Consider the following 15,928-nt stretch of genomic DNA (forward strand, 5'->3'; position numbering starts at 1 on the left):
TTGGAGACATCACGTGGTAAAAATACGAAGCTTCGGCTTCGGAGCTGCCAATGTCGAGAAAAAAAATTTCACTAAATTATGCGTCATGATTTTCACTAGAATCTAGTAACATTAGTGTTTTAAAAAATTATTCGATTAATCGATCGCTTCCTACTCGTCCCCACTTATCGATAAACTCCCGATACGATTATGTCGCGGCCATTCGGGCCATTATAGAATTCTTTCTGTCTTACGAGAAATTGGAAGCTTACCATGTCAGAGCAGTAAGTGTTTTCGTTTCTTACTTTGAGAGATAGAGAGGAGAGCGAATCTCGAACTTTAATTCGTATGACTTCCCGTTTCAAGAATGATACATTAGGCAATCGTTTCAGCGATTCGCGATCGCGTTAACGTTCGCGAAAATGAGCAGGTTAGAATCGGCGAACGCCTCCAACAATGACGTTGTTGTGACACGAGAAGCGAGAGGTCTTTCCTGCACTAACGTCTCTTGTTTCCTCCTAACAAGCTTTTTCTCTTTGATGCTTTCAGTGATGATACCTTGCTAGATGAAGATCTCGGGGACGAGGAGTACGATCTGGGTAACGATGAGGAAGAAGCTCTTCTAGCGGATGACTACGATATAGAAAGGGTGAGCATATTGTTTACCCATTACTTTCCAGTCGGATGAAATTTTATTCCCGTTCGATATTCGGTTATTTCAATCGCATCTTCTTCCATTGATACCTTTGAAAATTCCTTGTCCTTAAACCTTTGTATATATTTTGCTTTTGTTCACCTAATTCATATCAAAAGTAGTTTTTGCAATTAGTATATCACTTAATGTCAACAATTAAATAGAAATATCAAGCTGACGAGGCAATGATATTTCTATTTTTTCTAAACGCTATTGTTTAATTAATTCTCTATAAGGAGTTTGAATAGACAAAAAAAGTTAGACCATATTGTTCAAAATTTTTTTATTTCAGATAGCGAATAATATTTATAATGTACATATTTATGTTATTACTTGTATGTTAAAAAATGTTTAATATTCTTTATGCGTAAACTGCGAAAAAATTGGAATTGTACAATATGGGCACAGTGATGATTTTATTAGCAAACTGTCGAATGTACTAAAAAGGCAAAGTACCTAAACTTTGTATTTTTGAACTTTAAAGTTTCAAACATGTGCGTGATGTATAATTATTATGTTATATTAAGTACTAATGTGTTCATAGATTTATTATATACACACATAATATTTGTTATATTGGCTATTTTTCTAGTTATAAATTGTGAATAAATATATTTGCAACATAGGAAACAATTATTTTACACATATAGAAATTCGTGATATCAAGACTGTTCAACAAGGTGCAGCAAGAACACTTTTGCTTGATTGCAAATAGTTGTGAAAATTGTTACTGCAATCCAAAAAATGTATGCTTTCTGTAGGCATTATGATTTATGTTAATGGACACTTGCAGAATTTTATGCAGGTTAAAACAAATGTAGGCAGCTGTAATCCACATATTGTAATCCACAAATGTTCTGACAGTAAACAAAAAAATTATATGAGAAATGAGAACACAAATAACATTAACTTACTATTGGAAACTATTAAATTCATATGTTATTTTAATATGTTATTTTATAATAACTAATTATAATAATTAATATTTATTTTATAATAACAGTACATTGTTTTTATATATTCAACAGCTTTAAATATTGTCTTGGAATGTTTCTCTCTAACAATGCAAATGATTTATATAGATAATTATTTTTAAACAAGTATTATGTGTTAGAAGATATTTAATAGTTTCAAAATACTACCTGGATTTGTTTTACCTGTTGCGCAAATGCGATAATTTTTGTATAATAAGAGCCATCAAGTAAGATATCAATAATAAGTAAACAGAAAAAATTTACAACATGTTTATAGGTACATTTAAATGGCGAATTGGTGTTAAATACACAATTTGATAATTTGCTAACTGCAAATGAAAATCTTCATTATTGTATTTCGTCTCGCTTACTAAAAAAGTTATTTTGAAAATGGCCTAATGTAAGATAATAAATATAAAATATATGTATGTTATTATACGTATAAGTAGAAATTTATTACTAAATATTTTTCTGATTATTTATATAGTGTTGATATTTTATGATAAAAAAAGTTATTAAAAATAAATTTATATATTTTTTTAAGCAATACAGTCTAAAAATAGTGACATAAATTTATTTAAAAATATATATAAATTTTTATAGAGAAACTTTTATATATATAAAACGAAAATTTTTTATGATGTAAATTCTTACATTAAGCCATTTCATGTATGTATTACAGACTTTGTTATTTCAATTTTTAATAATATAGCGATTGTGAAGGCTACACATATTTCAGTTTTTGTAAATTGTACATCGCGATTTTTAGTATTAAGTAATCCCAAGCCACCCTCAATGTATAAGAAATAATTCAGTTATATCAATGCAATAAGATATATTTTTAGATTTTATTATAATTTGAATTTTTTTATATTTAATGTAATCACACATTATTATGTGTTAATGCTATTTTAAACTTTATTGCAGATTTTAAAATTGAAAATTATTGAATAAATAAATATATTTTGTTTGTATCTGGTTATATTATCGTATAATGCAGGTTTTAATACAAATATATTATATGAAATTCATATACGCTAAAATTTAAAAAATAATATTTGATAAATTATATTTGTGAAATTTTGTATAACTGCAAATTTATATAACTGCATGTATATTACTGAATTCTTTAGGCTGAATTATACCATATTACACTGATATGTGCAAGTTTTATCTTATACAAAGCATAAGCAAAGTTTTATTATACAATAATCGTATATCGAATGTTATATGATTATATATTTATCACTGTGATTAATATTTTACCGATATAAGTTACCGATTTAGATATCACTGAAAAAGTATCATATTGCACATAGTTACATATTTTACACCGCTGTGTACTCGCATTTGCCAATCATCAGTCACATTTGTTTATAATATCTGTCCGTTTTATTATTATTATCGTTAGATATAAGAGCATGTTTTCTCGGTACGTTAATAGATGTAGTAAATTAGTGTAGAAGAAAGATAATCTTCAAAGAAGAAAATTCTCTTAAAAGTTACGTTTATCGCGTGGGGATCAAATACGCACCAGAATCAGGAATCAGGACTCATACGATACCATATGCGAGTGTACATATCGATAGTTTTCACAAACAGTTGGAGAGAAAGGAGGATATTCCATTTATGCACACTTTAAATACACATTAGTTACGATATAATGAAACGTAGATTATAACTAGATATATATGGATAAATATGTATTTGCATTACAAATATCTGCCAATTTGATTCCCCGAGCAGCAGAATAGCTATAAGGGAGAAGAGGAAACAGATGATGTACTGGACTTAGGAGTCACGGACGCGCTCGACGACTTAGATGGCGAAGACGAGAATATAGAGTTTAGTAGAGGCAATACTGATAAACGTAATGATAACGATTTCTATAAAGATGGAGAACATCCGATGGAAATACAATCTGCGTCGTCGTATTACGAGCAAGACGAGGGTGCTGAGCAGTACGCGAACGAGCAGGCGTCGCGTCAGTCCGGCAAAAATTCGGAGTCCAATAACGTTAATGTTTCTAATAATATTGGCAAGGGCGATCTACGCGAGAAGCTCCAAAGAAACATGCAGAAGACTGCTTACATCGGCAACGGACAAGGAATGGAGGACGACGACTGCGAGGAGGCGAAGGAAAGGCGTAACAGATTTCAAAACGAGCGTACGATGATTTCTCCAAAAATGAACAATGATATTCCGGATACCTTAGAGAATGTTGTCACGTCGGAACCATCCAGAGCGCCGTTCAGAGGAAGAGGACGAGGTCGTGGAGTAAGAGGAAGCAGAGGAGGACGATTTAACATACAAAACACTGGAAATTTCAATCCAAGGTATAACAATGATAATCTTAATAATACAACAGTAATAATATAACATAAATAATACAATTATATAATAATATAGTAATAGCAGTATTAATGTAGTAATAATGGTATATAATGACAATTTTAATAATTGAATAAATAAAAATAAAGCATATACTTACATTATTGTCGTTCGAATGTTCCATTTAATAAATACACATTTTATGAAATATCTTGTTTGTAGGTTTGGTACGGCACGGCCCGGTAATTTTGATAATCAACCGCCTGCTTGTAGACCACCATTAATAGAGACTAGGCCGCCATGTCTCCTTGGCGTACCAAGTAACATACCACCAAATCAACAGCAGATAATGTTCCAACAACAAGCTAATCCACCACAGCCCTTTCAACAGCCCTTTGGTCCAAACGGTCCGTTGCAAGGACCACCAGCGCAATTTGCGGAGAATAGGCAGTTCAGCCCCGGACAATTCCAGGGCCCGATGGGGCCACGGAATCCAATCGGTAGCCAAAGGTTGCCCGAATATGGACTTAGGGGTCCATTGGCAGGAGGTTCTATACAAGGACCGAATTACAATTGTCCACCCAACCAGCAGCCGCCGTATCATCCGCCGATGCAGCCGCCGCCATTTCAAAATCCGAGCGGTGTCATGCAAGAAAACCGACCTGGTATGCAAGGCAATCAGGGAGGACCTCTATTACAAAATCCGGGAGGAGGATCGCTTCTCGGTAACCCGAACTGCTTGTTGCTGCCTGGAAATCCGCCCAATATGTTGCTACCCGGAGGAGGGAATCTGCCAGTATCTATGGGCCAGGGATTCCCTCGTCAACAGCAAGCGTTATCAAGCGCCTCTCAAGGTCCGCCCATGCAAAATCTGCCGCCGAATGTGCAAATATCTAGTCAGCCACCGCCCTTTGAGAACAGATTGCCGCCGCCGCCACAATTTCAAGAGCCCCAGTTCGAAGGCCGGAATGCGTATGACGCAAGAGGTTTTCATCCTTCCGATCAAGTACCCAATAGCCAATTTAATAATACGATGCAACCGGTACCGCAACAGTCGGCGTCTAATGTATCACACAGTGTGTCTTTACCTCCAGGCCACAAGATTCTAATCAATCCTCATTTTAGAGGCACCGTTCAACCCGCGAATGATAGTAAGTATCTCTAACGAACATTTATCTAATGTATCATCTAATGTATCTAGATTGTTAATCACTTTACTAAAAACTTTTTTGTCTGTAATAATTGCGCGATAGCTCGACTCGCTTGGGATTCTAATCAACAACAAACCCAATCGCAAGTTTCTCATAGTGGACAATTTCCACAACCGCCGTCATCGTATCAAAATCAAGGACCTTATAATCAGACCCAACAAGGTTCATCGCAGTATCAACAAAACTATCAGCAGAATAAAAGTGACGTAAGTAATACGTGGTTGAATAATACAAAAAATGAATGAACTTGTAAATCATCAATATTCGTATCATAGGATCCATATGCATATTTTTCTGATGTGTGGCAAGAAAATAGACCGCAGAAGCCTCAGAATAGCCCGAATAAGCATTATCCCTCGGATAACAATTATTCCCGAGAGAGCTACAGTGATGGTAATAAATATAAATTGAATAGCCAATGGGAGCAAAGGGATAGCTATCAAGAGGTAAATATTACGTATAATGAAATTGATGCTTGTATTAAATTGCTTGTTTCAAACGCTCAATTGTTTTCTCTATATTAGGATTATAGAGGATCTCATCAAAATTACCGAGAAAGAGATTTGCCGCCACGAACAAGAAACGATCATACGCAGAGAAGCAGAACGCCACCAAATACGTATCGTGGTGACTCCTACGATCAAGTTCATAATCTGAAATTTTCTAGACCGGCGAATATTATACCTCGTGGAACGAATAGACCGCCGCAGAAGAGGATATCTGAGTCTTCGGACAAAGGACTGCGAGAAGTAAGTCCAAAACGTAAGCCGTCTAACAGAAATCTTCAAGAGGTACGAAGAGTAGATACAGCAAGTGAAAATGTCGTCGACAAGGTAAGTTTCTCATTCCACAAAGAATTAGCTTTAACTTATGATAGAATCTAAATACATCGCAAAGCTATGATTTCAGGATGAAGATAATGATCCAGAGATGCAAGAATACCGTAAAAAAATGGAAGAACAAAAACGTCTTCGCGAGAAGTTGTTACGCGAGAAGGAGAACAGACGTAAGATGGCTGCAATGGAGAAACAAAATGAAGATACCAAGATCGATTCAAATACTGCAGGTAAGTCAATTGTTATCAACACTTGTACAAATACACTCCTACATTTTTCTTATCGATTACAACAATATGTTCGAAATATTTTAGTAAGTGAAAATACACAGCAAGAAATAAAACCTGCAACAGCATTGATGGGGATTGTAAAGGATGGCGTTAAAACTCGCCCTGGTGTTGCTAAAGGACGTGGTCGTCCTATCAATCAGAGCACAGAGGTACAACATTAAATGTATCACTTTATTATATTCTTCAGTTGTGATTGATTTTTTTATGACGAAATGTATAAATTATACAATTGTATAATATATAATATACATTTCTGCATTTGTAAAGAGAAATTTTTAAAAAATCTCTTATTCCGGTGCTTGTATAATTCAATTATAAGTAACAGGGATATGTATGATTCAGTAGTATTTTTTAATGCAAGTTACACAATACTTGTCATGCACAAACAATTACAAAAATGTTATATAATTGTAAATGTACTTATGTGCATATAAAAATTGAATATAAATGCTGGTATTCTTAGACTGAACAAATTATTTTCTCTGCAGAATCAGCAGTTTTACTGTACTGCATGTTTGTTAATTAGTAGAAAATATCATTTTTTAAACATATATTTTATTACTAATTATACACATTTTTAGATGAAATATTACTTTTTTTTTTTTTAATTACACAATTTTTTTTAAAGTTACTGTGTACATTTTTCTTATGTTCTAATAAAATATGCTTTTTCAATCAATTTTGTTTCTTTTCTCATTTTTCCTTCAGTATATCTTAACAGAGTTTAAAAAATTCAAAGTTTGCAAACTTTTTAATTAAAGTAAATTATTTAGAAGAAATATATTGTGTTAATATAGTTTCGTTAATGTTTCTGTTTTAATTATTGTTATTTTGATGAAATAACTAATTTTTTTCTCAATAATAGTTTAAATAAACATACAAACTTATCTAAAACAATGCATTTTTTGTTGTAGGCAGCAGACAGACCATCTAATATGCGAATTGTCAGAACGATACCAACTATACAAAGTAACGCTTTATCAGATACAATTGGTTCAAAAGATAATAATTCTGGATACACAACTAATCAAACCGGCGATATTGGACAAACGAGACAAATGATACAACAATCTGGCACACGAAGAGTCGTAATACAAAAACCTCTGATAAATTCGCAAAAAATCATCGCTACCACAATACAAAAAACTGTCTCCAATCTGCAGAAGAATCAGGGATTACAACAGAAAGTAGTACCGAACACGCAAGTTGTACAAGGACAGAAAATCGTACAGAATCAGGTCAATGCATTACAAAAGTCTGGAACTATTGGACCGAAAATCACAAATGTTGGTCAGAGAATGGTAACGCATAAAACACCTGGTAGCCTGCAGAAAACTGTAATCAATGATAACGCGAATGTTCATGGTCAAAAAGTCATGAATGCGCAACAAAATCCCCAGCGAATCGTGTTACAAAAAACTGCAGTTCAAGCGAAAAAGTTACCCGAGATAAAGACGAATACAGTTAAATTAGAGAATTTGGCTGCAAGCACTTCTGAAGCCCAAATCAGACGTATGTGTCAAGCCATCGGAACTATTGAGGTGACTATATTTACATGAGAATGTTTCACCTGGCACACTCGTTATTACCAATTATTATTGACACGCTTTTATTACATACGTTTCATGTATTTTTTCTGTACTTTCCATTTTTAAGTTTATGGAGAATGTTTAGATTTAGGTTTACGAATTCCAAAGCATAACGATTTATTTTTTGCATGTGCTTTTTTCTAAAAAGAATCGCATTTTATTTACATGCATAGAAAAGATAACAAATATATTATTTCTTTAGACAACTTGTAACTACAAAGTATTATAGAGCAAAGTATTCGAGATTTATATTGTGATTGATATATACGTTTGATCAATTATTATTTACTCATTAATTTACAATTTACATAATTGCAACGATTGCATTCCAAAGATATATATTATAATTAGGAATAAGTAATATCTCAATATTCTATGATATGATGATGTTCCTTAGATCATATATACATATATTACATTATATATATATATATATATATATATATATATATATATATATATATATATATATATAATGCATTTGTTTTACACTGAATTACATAGAATCGATAATTTTATAATGTGTTAATTTGTTTTAAATACATTGCATGCATGTAATGTAGTGACTAGTATTTAATGCAGTTGACCAAATATTATTATATTCATGACTAGAATAGGACTGAAAAAAAATTTTTTTATAATGTTACTATATAATCACAGATTATTTGATAATTGATCTATATTTATATTTAGTTTACATAATTTTTCCAAAATTTTTTTTTTTCTTTGATAAAAAAGACGCTGAGCAACTTTACAAATATGATGAAATGTAAACTTTACATCGCAGTATAAATTTAAGAAACAATTATTGTAATAAAACCAGTCACAAATTCTGCAAAATTCGAAATTGTTAATGATTTCATGAATTTTCCTTATTTTGTTCCTTTCGAAAATGTATGCAGTACAAACAAACATATTAAAGGGAAACTCATTAATTTTCCTTAAAAATTATCATTTTTTTATTGTTTATACATAGACATTTTTTCTTATATCTATTTTAAATATACTTAAATATACAATCTAATAACAATATATTCTCTATTCTTCGTGTTATAGAGCATACGTATGGGCGAGGGTAACGCGACCATTGTGTTTAAGACACAATCCGCTGCCATGGTGTTTCACAAGAAATACCAGCGTAAAATGCTCGATCTATCACTGATAACCGTTCGTCTCGTGCCGCAAAGTACTATCGCCAATAAGGTGGTAACGGCGATCGCGAAGAAATCTTAGAGACGAATCTCGAGATATTATCAGCATATTCTTAGCGTTAATTCCATGTAAACCGCGAATCTTCTAGACGGTACTTTTCTTGTTTCGAGGTTCATCGGATCTGTTGGATAGAAATAAAAGTATGTATCTATATATTTTATACACGTATATATTCCAAATATTATAGAAATTTGTAAAATTTAGTAAAGATGTAGCAAAACTTCTATTGGACCTTCAGTAGAAGAATAATGTAAACGGTAAGAGTTCTCGAAATTTTTCAACCAACGTCTGAGATATTCGTTATTATTTACGAGAACTCGTCTATGTATATATATAAATTGTATATTTCGTATAAAATAATGTATAATGATGTGCATATGAAATAAAGTGACATGCAACAATATGCATCTAGAAAAAGAAAATGATTGTATAAAGTTTATTATATAGTAATATATAATGATAATACTTTCTTAAAAAGCTAACGCTTTACAAGCGGAAATAAAATTTATTCTATTAAAAATAGCTGTGTGTATCTGAAAGAATATCTCAAACTACAGTATAGAATAAATATGTATTTATTAAATATATATTTATAAATATATATTTAAGTAAGAGAGAAAACGCGCTCATAATCAAAAGATCTTATTATATGTATCGATATGTAATTTAGATAATCTATGATGAACGTATAATATGATGATAAACAATCATATTGCAATAAACTGTAGCTCATTTTAAATATCAGCTCTAACTTTATTATTTGTATTTTTAAATTTACAAGTTTATTTTTACAATGCGTTTTTATAAATTAAAAAAGTAAACGTAAAAATGGACATTTTATGTAAGAAGAGATGAATATTTTTGATCATATAAATCGTTATTATTATATAAATTTCATTCCTAGATTTTCTCTTTTATTAAAGATTGCTATTAAAAATACAAAAAATACAAAACGTATCTTATATTTGTCGAAATTGTTGCAGATATAATTTACATTCAAAATTTAAAAAATTTCCAGTAAATATTAAATCTTATCTAATTAATTTTTTTAACTTAATAAAAATTATGGTTTATATTTTGTTTAAATTTTCGGAATCGCAATTCCTTTGTGCGATAAATACTATGTTAATAATTAAACTAATTGGGAGCAAAAAATGTGGAACGCTTCACGATTTTGCGTGTCATCCTTGCGCAGGGGCCATGCTAATCTTCTCTGTATCGTTCCAATTTTAGTATATGTACTGCCGAAGCAAGTACAACTAAGACGCTCTAAGACATTCCTTATAAACGAAGTATTATTACAAGTGTACTTGCGAGAAACTAAAATTAATCAAATTGCCATCTAGTGGTGAAATTATGTACTATGTTAGAGAGACCAGCTGATTCTGAGCTGAATGAATTTTATGCTTGACATGTTTAAATGAGAATTCGAATATAATATATATAGTATATTTTTGTTGCACTATTAACAAAAATTAGTAAAAGAATGTACAAAATAATTATGACGAAGACATATTTGTGCATTTTAATTTAATTTAGATATACGCGATTAGAGTTTTACGTTTGATATAACCTATAACCTATTTAGATTTTGCACTCATATTAATATTATCAGTGCTAAGATTTTGTCGTTTAACTATACAATGGCCAAGTGCGCGTATTTTTTGTCGCATAAATCGTTATTAGAATTCTGTCAGCCAAAACGTTTGAAATTTCTACGTACGAGTCACCGGACATTAAATGCGGTGCGAAAGTTTGCGGATGACAGGCCGGCTGTTATTTTAGGGATCGAAACGAGCTGCGACGATACAGGATGCGGAATCGTGGACACTACAGGAAAAATTTTGAGCGAGGTGATAAGCTCGCAGCATCTTACTCACTTAAAGTAATTGCGTGATTATTATATTTCGCGAGTTATATATTTGAAAGATCAACATGAGTTTGATACATTTTAATCCAATTATAAATAAAACATTAATCTATTGATTAAGATTGTATTTGATTATATTGAATAGAATTAATCTCTGTGTGTGTTATTAAAAAAAAGTGTTCACAAAATTTTAACCATTATCAAAATGACAATCTAAAAATTATTTAGCAATGCGTTTAATTGTAATTGTGTTCATGTTTTCAGATATGGTGGCATAATACCTACAATCGCCGGCAATATGCACAGACAACAGATTACCACAGTCTGCGAAGATGCGCTGAGATCAGCAAATTTAAGATTAAGAGATATAGATGCTATTGCAACCACAACTAAACCAGGTCTAGTTTTATCACTTAGTGTTGGAAATACCTTTGGTCAATATCTTTCTAGGATCGGTAACAAGCCATATATACCAATACATCATATGGAAGCTCATGCATTAACTGTACGGATGGTACAGAAAGTATGTTGAAACTATAGTTGCATATGTGCTGTATGCAACATGAATTATTCATGTAATATTTTATAGGTAGATTTTCCTTACCTAGTTTTGCTTGTATCAGGTGGCCATAGTTTACTAGCAATCGTTGAAAATGTCGATAAATTTTACACGCTAGGTACTACATTGGATAATGCACCTGGTGAAATTTTTGATAAGGTATATTTGTACAAAGTTTGTTTATTTGTATATTATATACATATATATATATATATATAATATTCCATTTCAATTTTTTAATAAATTTGGAATTAATTTTCCTTCCAAAAGTTATATGAATAAAATTTTATAGAATTCCTACATAATACAAAAAGACAAAAAGATTTCTAATGTGATTTAATAATGATTGTAGATTGCTCGTAGACTCAAGCTTGCGAATATACCTGAATTTTCGCATATGAGCGGTGGTCAAGCCATAGAGATTGCAGCAAGCAAAGCGACAGATGCGACCAAATTTTCTTTTGAGTCTGTCATAACGCACAAGAGAAATTGCCAATTTTCTTTCTCAGGTATGTCAAACAGATGTTTGAAATATATTAGCAAACAAGAAAAGGAACTTGAAATTGATGGCAGCACAGTAATTCCTGATGCGTATAATCTCTGCGCTGCAGTGCAAATGTGTGCTGTAAAGCACATATGTCTCAGAACACAAAGAGCAATGGAATTTATTAACAATTTGAACTTGATATCGCAGGAAAAACGAACTTTGGTATGTTAGTAAAATCACATATCAATTTCTGATTTTCTATATATTTATTTTAATTATTTAATATATTTAATTCTATATATTTAAATGCAGGTAATATCTGGTGGAGTAGCATGCAACAATTTCTTAGCAAAAGCTTTAGAAATTGTTTGTTCGGAAAAGGGTTTTAAATTCGTTAGAACTCCACCCCGATTATGTAACGACAATGGCGTAATGATAGCATGGAACGGCGCGGAAAGGTGGATGGCGAATATAGGTGTTATTCGAGATAGGGATGAAATTGAAATGGTAACTGTCGAAAAAAAGGCACAACTCGGAGAAAGTTGGATCGAAAGAGTGCAAGATGCGAATATAAAATGTAAATTAGTAAAATTAAAGGACCTTTGAGATTAAGCATCAATTAATACTCAATTTAAATCTCTCATTTGGACCTCTGTATTCTTGAACAATTAACAAACGATCTTGCAAAAAGAAGAAAAAAGATTTGATGTAGAATAGAAATTATTTTGCGTTTTAAAATTCCACTTTTGTAAAATCGATATCTTAGCACACTTTTGACGAATCGAATTAACAATAGAATCAGTTCAATTATTTTATACAACATATTTATTTTTGTATCTTATATACAAATTTATATGACAGTCGGTGTATGTTGTTTGTTTTGTTGCTTTATCCTATCTATCAACTGAAGGCCCAAGGAATCACCACACTGAATTATATGTTGTCGTTCTTCATATTTATCTATGGTATTTCGTATCCTCTCTTTAATATTTTCTATCTGTTTTTTATCTTTGGAAATTAAAGACACAGGTAAAATATTGTCGATTTGTATAATTTGCTCAGGCCGTATTTCCTCTGGACATGTAGCCACATAGTCAGATAAATCGTGCAGTGCCGGCTTAATTTCTTTGAGGATATTATCAGCATTGTCAGTATCCATTTTATTAATTATAACGATAGTTGGCATTTTTAATAGGTCTGGCTTGTAAAGTTCGATCTCCTTATTTAATAAGACTAAAGTTTCTAAACAGGATCTGCGGGTATATTTGGGAGATAATTGAAAACCTTGTATGTCTACAATGAATAGAAGTAGTTTTGTTCTTTCGATATGCTTCAAGAATTTATGACCCATTCCAATATTCATATGTGCACCCTCAATCAGACCTGGTAAGTCTGCAACAGTGATTTGCCTTTCATCTTCATACTTCATAATCCCCAATCTGGGCCTTATAGTAGTAACTGCAACAAAATATGCAACAAAATCTGATCCTAAATATCAATAAAAGAACATGTTTCTTGAAGATAATGTAATTACACTGAAAAAAATTAATAAATTAATAAAATTGTGCAGAAATGAGATCTTACAGGGATAATCGGCAATTTTAGGTTTAGCTCTTGAAACTGCTGTCAAAAATGTGCTCTTGCCAGCATTGGGAAAACCGACCAGCCCGACATCGGCAATTAGTTTCATATCCAGCTTTATTATCTGAGATTCTCCCTTTAATCCGCAGTAACCTGTCTCTTCAGAACCACCATTTCCACCTTTTGCTACCAGTAATTTCATCTTTTCCTTATTTAATTCTCCTAAATGTTTAATTATGAAAAAAATGAGAAAATAAGCGAAAAATATATATAAAACGAACATAATACTTGAAAAATTAAGTTTACCTAATAATACTCCATTCTGATTGTATATCGCAATGCCACATGGAACTGAAATAATCTTGTCTTCACCAGATGTACCTATAATTCCTTTGGCTGAACTGTCACCTCCCTCACTCGCTTTGATTCGTTTAGTCTTCAAGTTCTTGACAACATCCTGCAAGTTTAACCTATCTTTCGTAACCACGTACACGTTACCTCCTGCACCTCCGATTCCACCGTAACGAGGTAAACCGGCACCTCCTGTACCTCCCCTGACGTGAAGACGTAACGTATCGATGAATTTCGTGCGAAGATATTTTCTGGGTAACTGCGAAAACGTAATGTTTCTTTTGGAAATACATGACACTTGCTATAAATATAACATCCTATAATTTAACAAAAAATATCCACTTTACCTTTTTAACATGATATAAAATCTGTGTCAACAGTACCATTATAAGTATTATAAGTTACGTGATTCTAAAATTTTCTATTTATTTTTTTTACGTTTGTATACTCGCGTACCTTTCGATATATTTAATTTTCTTTAATCATTAATAACATACTCGTGTAACGTGTCATTTTACTAAGGTTAGGAGTTATTGTTGTGCAAGCATTTACACAAAACGCTAATTTATCGGCCGAGATTATCGATCGAAATTCATCGATAAGTTCACAAGATGTAACTTCTAGATGGCATCTTAGTCTTCATTTCCGCCATTTTGCTTAATGTAACTTTAGAAAGTGCGGGCCAATTTTTCTGGCAGCGTCTTTATTTCGATATTCAAAAAAGAATATTTGTTAAAGATATAGTTAGACGGAATGGATTTCTTCCCTGGCTGGTCCAAATCCCTCTTGGGTGGCTGAGATTGGAAAACTATTCCTACATTAATGGATATTTATTAAAGGTACTTGTTATTTTCTCATTTAATTTTTGAATAATGTCCATCCCAACAAAGATTATTTTTTCTTCTCTCTCTGTTTTTCATTCTTTTTCTTGTAGTAGAATGTTTATTTTATGTATATGTATTGTTATTTAATATATATAATGTGTGCATTGTCATTTAATATGTAATGTTTAATATATAATTTATAAAATGATAAAAGTAATGATAAAATCGGCGGTACAAATAATGTTGATTAAAGATAAAATTTATGAGTCTGATTATGTAGCCTCTTAGAAGCATTTTCTATACATATTATTCAGATATAACTTATTTATTATTTAGCCTAAATGAAACCATGTGATGCTGAAATAGACGCGAAAGAAGTTTCAGCACTCATATGTCGCGGCATAAATATTCTATTGACGCAATCATAATATGTATACAAATCGCATTATGTTTTATTTATGTCGAAATATTGACGCGGTCTCTTTTTAAAGATATTATACAGTATCGAAAAAAAATTGTAATATAAATTATATTAGAAATAATATAAAAGGATGTAGAGGAAAATCTGAGAGAATATTTAAGTCAATTCGAGATAAAGAAATGATAAAATAATATAATAAATATGAAAATGACGAGAGAGCAAAGTAACAAAATTTTTCTTCAACAAACATACACATGTAATATTAAAAAATTATTTTGTTTATGTAAGCTGCACATAGTATGCGTCGTTGCCTAGTTAAGTTAGTTAAAGTCAACTGAAGTGTTTGACTCTCTGACTCTTTATTCCTTCTACTGTGTGCCTGTAGAAAAATATAGATGCATCCAAGGAGTTTGCGGGTCACGGCATCGGCAGTTCTCCAGGAGCCGATGGACGCGCGATGCGATATCCTGGGGTCAAGTGATACCAATTACGAGGATTTCGCAGCGGATCAATTGGCGGCATCGCCAAGGAGGCGGGGTAAGAGTGTCTCTTTTCCCGGAGGCTCGTCTAAACGACAAAGCTGTATACGCGAAGCGTTAAAATTAAATTTAGATAGAGGCCGTCGACTACGTCGTCGTCTACGACGGCGACGTTGCGGCGAGTCGGCGCGTCCTCTAGCTCAGTCTCAAGAGCACACCCCGTCTGTACGGATGCGTCCC

General features: G+C 32.1%; 3 protein-coding genes and 1 non-coding gene across 5 annotated transcripts; 2 read left to right on the forward strand and 2 right to left on the reverse strand.

The window, feature by feature from the left end:
- Positions 1-182: 182 nt before the first annotated feature.
- On the forward strand, positions 183-9,543 carry LOC145972860 (uncharacterized). Of its 2 annotated transcripts, XR_014439301.1 has the most exons (12): positions 183-263; positions 529-628; positions 3,394-3,983; positions 4,201-5,129; positions 5,232-5,395; positions 5,465-5,635; positions 5,714-6,022; positions 6,099-6,255; positions 6,340-6,464; positions 7,230-7,856; positions 8,961-9,256; positions 9,321-9,543. XR_014439301.1 is itself a non-coding variant. In XM_083101873.1 (11 exons), exons 1-11 carry the CDS (start codon positions 253-255, stop codon positions 9,135-9,137), a joined length of 3,360 nt encoding a protein of 1,119 aa, XP_082957999.1. In that variant the 5' UTR covers positions 183-252; the 3' UTR covers positions 9,138-9,543. The 2 variants fall into 2 exon arrangements, 1 of the variants encoding a protein (XP_082957999.1); XM_083101873.1 differs by having other exon boundaries at positions 8,961-9,543.
- A 723-nt stretch (positions 9,544-10,266) lies between these two features.
- LOC145973956 (U6 spliceosomal RNA) lies at positions 10,267-10,373 on the reverse strand. Its single transcript, XR_014439593.1, has one exon. It is a non-coding gene; the product is annotated as a U6 spliceosomal RNA (small nuclear RNA).
- A 127-nt stretch (positions 10,374-10,500) lies between these two features.
- Positions 10,501-12,644, forward strand: Tcs4 (Threonyl-carbamoyl synthesis 4). Its single transcript, XM_083102318.1, has 5 exons — positions 10,501-11,001; positions 11,251-11,509; positions 11,576-11,704; positions 11,898-12,254; positions 12,345-12,644. The coding sequence occupies exons 1-5, from the start codon at positions 10,760-10,762 to the stop codon at positions 12,636-12,638; spliced, it is 1,281 nt and encodes a 426-aa protein (XP_082958444.1). The 5' UTR covers positions 10,501-10,759; the 3' UTR covers positions 12,639-12,644.
- Positions 12,645-12,839: 195 nt separating this feature from the next.
- On the reverse strand, positions 12,840-14,505 carry LOC145973121 (GTP-binding protein 10 homolog). The gene is made up of 4 exons (XM_083102319.1): positions 14,312-14,505; positions 13,920-14,223; positions 13,617-13,835; positions 12,840-13,490 (listed from the first exon to the last, which is right to left on the reverse strand). Exons 1-4 carry the CDS (start codon positions 14,348-14,350, stop codon positions 12,883-12,885), a joined length of 1,170 nt encoding a protein of 389 aa, XP_082958445.1. The 5' UTR covers positions 14,351-14,505; the 3' UTR covers positions 12,840-12,882.
- Between the last annotated feature and the right edge of the window lie 1,423 nt (positions 14,506-15,928).

Source organism: Camponotus vicinus, unplaced genomic scaffold (assembly GCF_025532165.1).
Source record: "Camponotus vicinus isolate PSW18456_S1 unplaced genomic scaffold, iyCamVici1.0 SCAF_6, whole genome shotgun sequence".
NCBI classification, from domain to species: Eukaryota; Metazoa; Arthropoda; class Insecta; order Hymenoptera; family Formicidae; genus Camponotus; species Camponotus vicinus.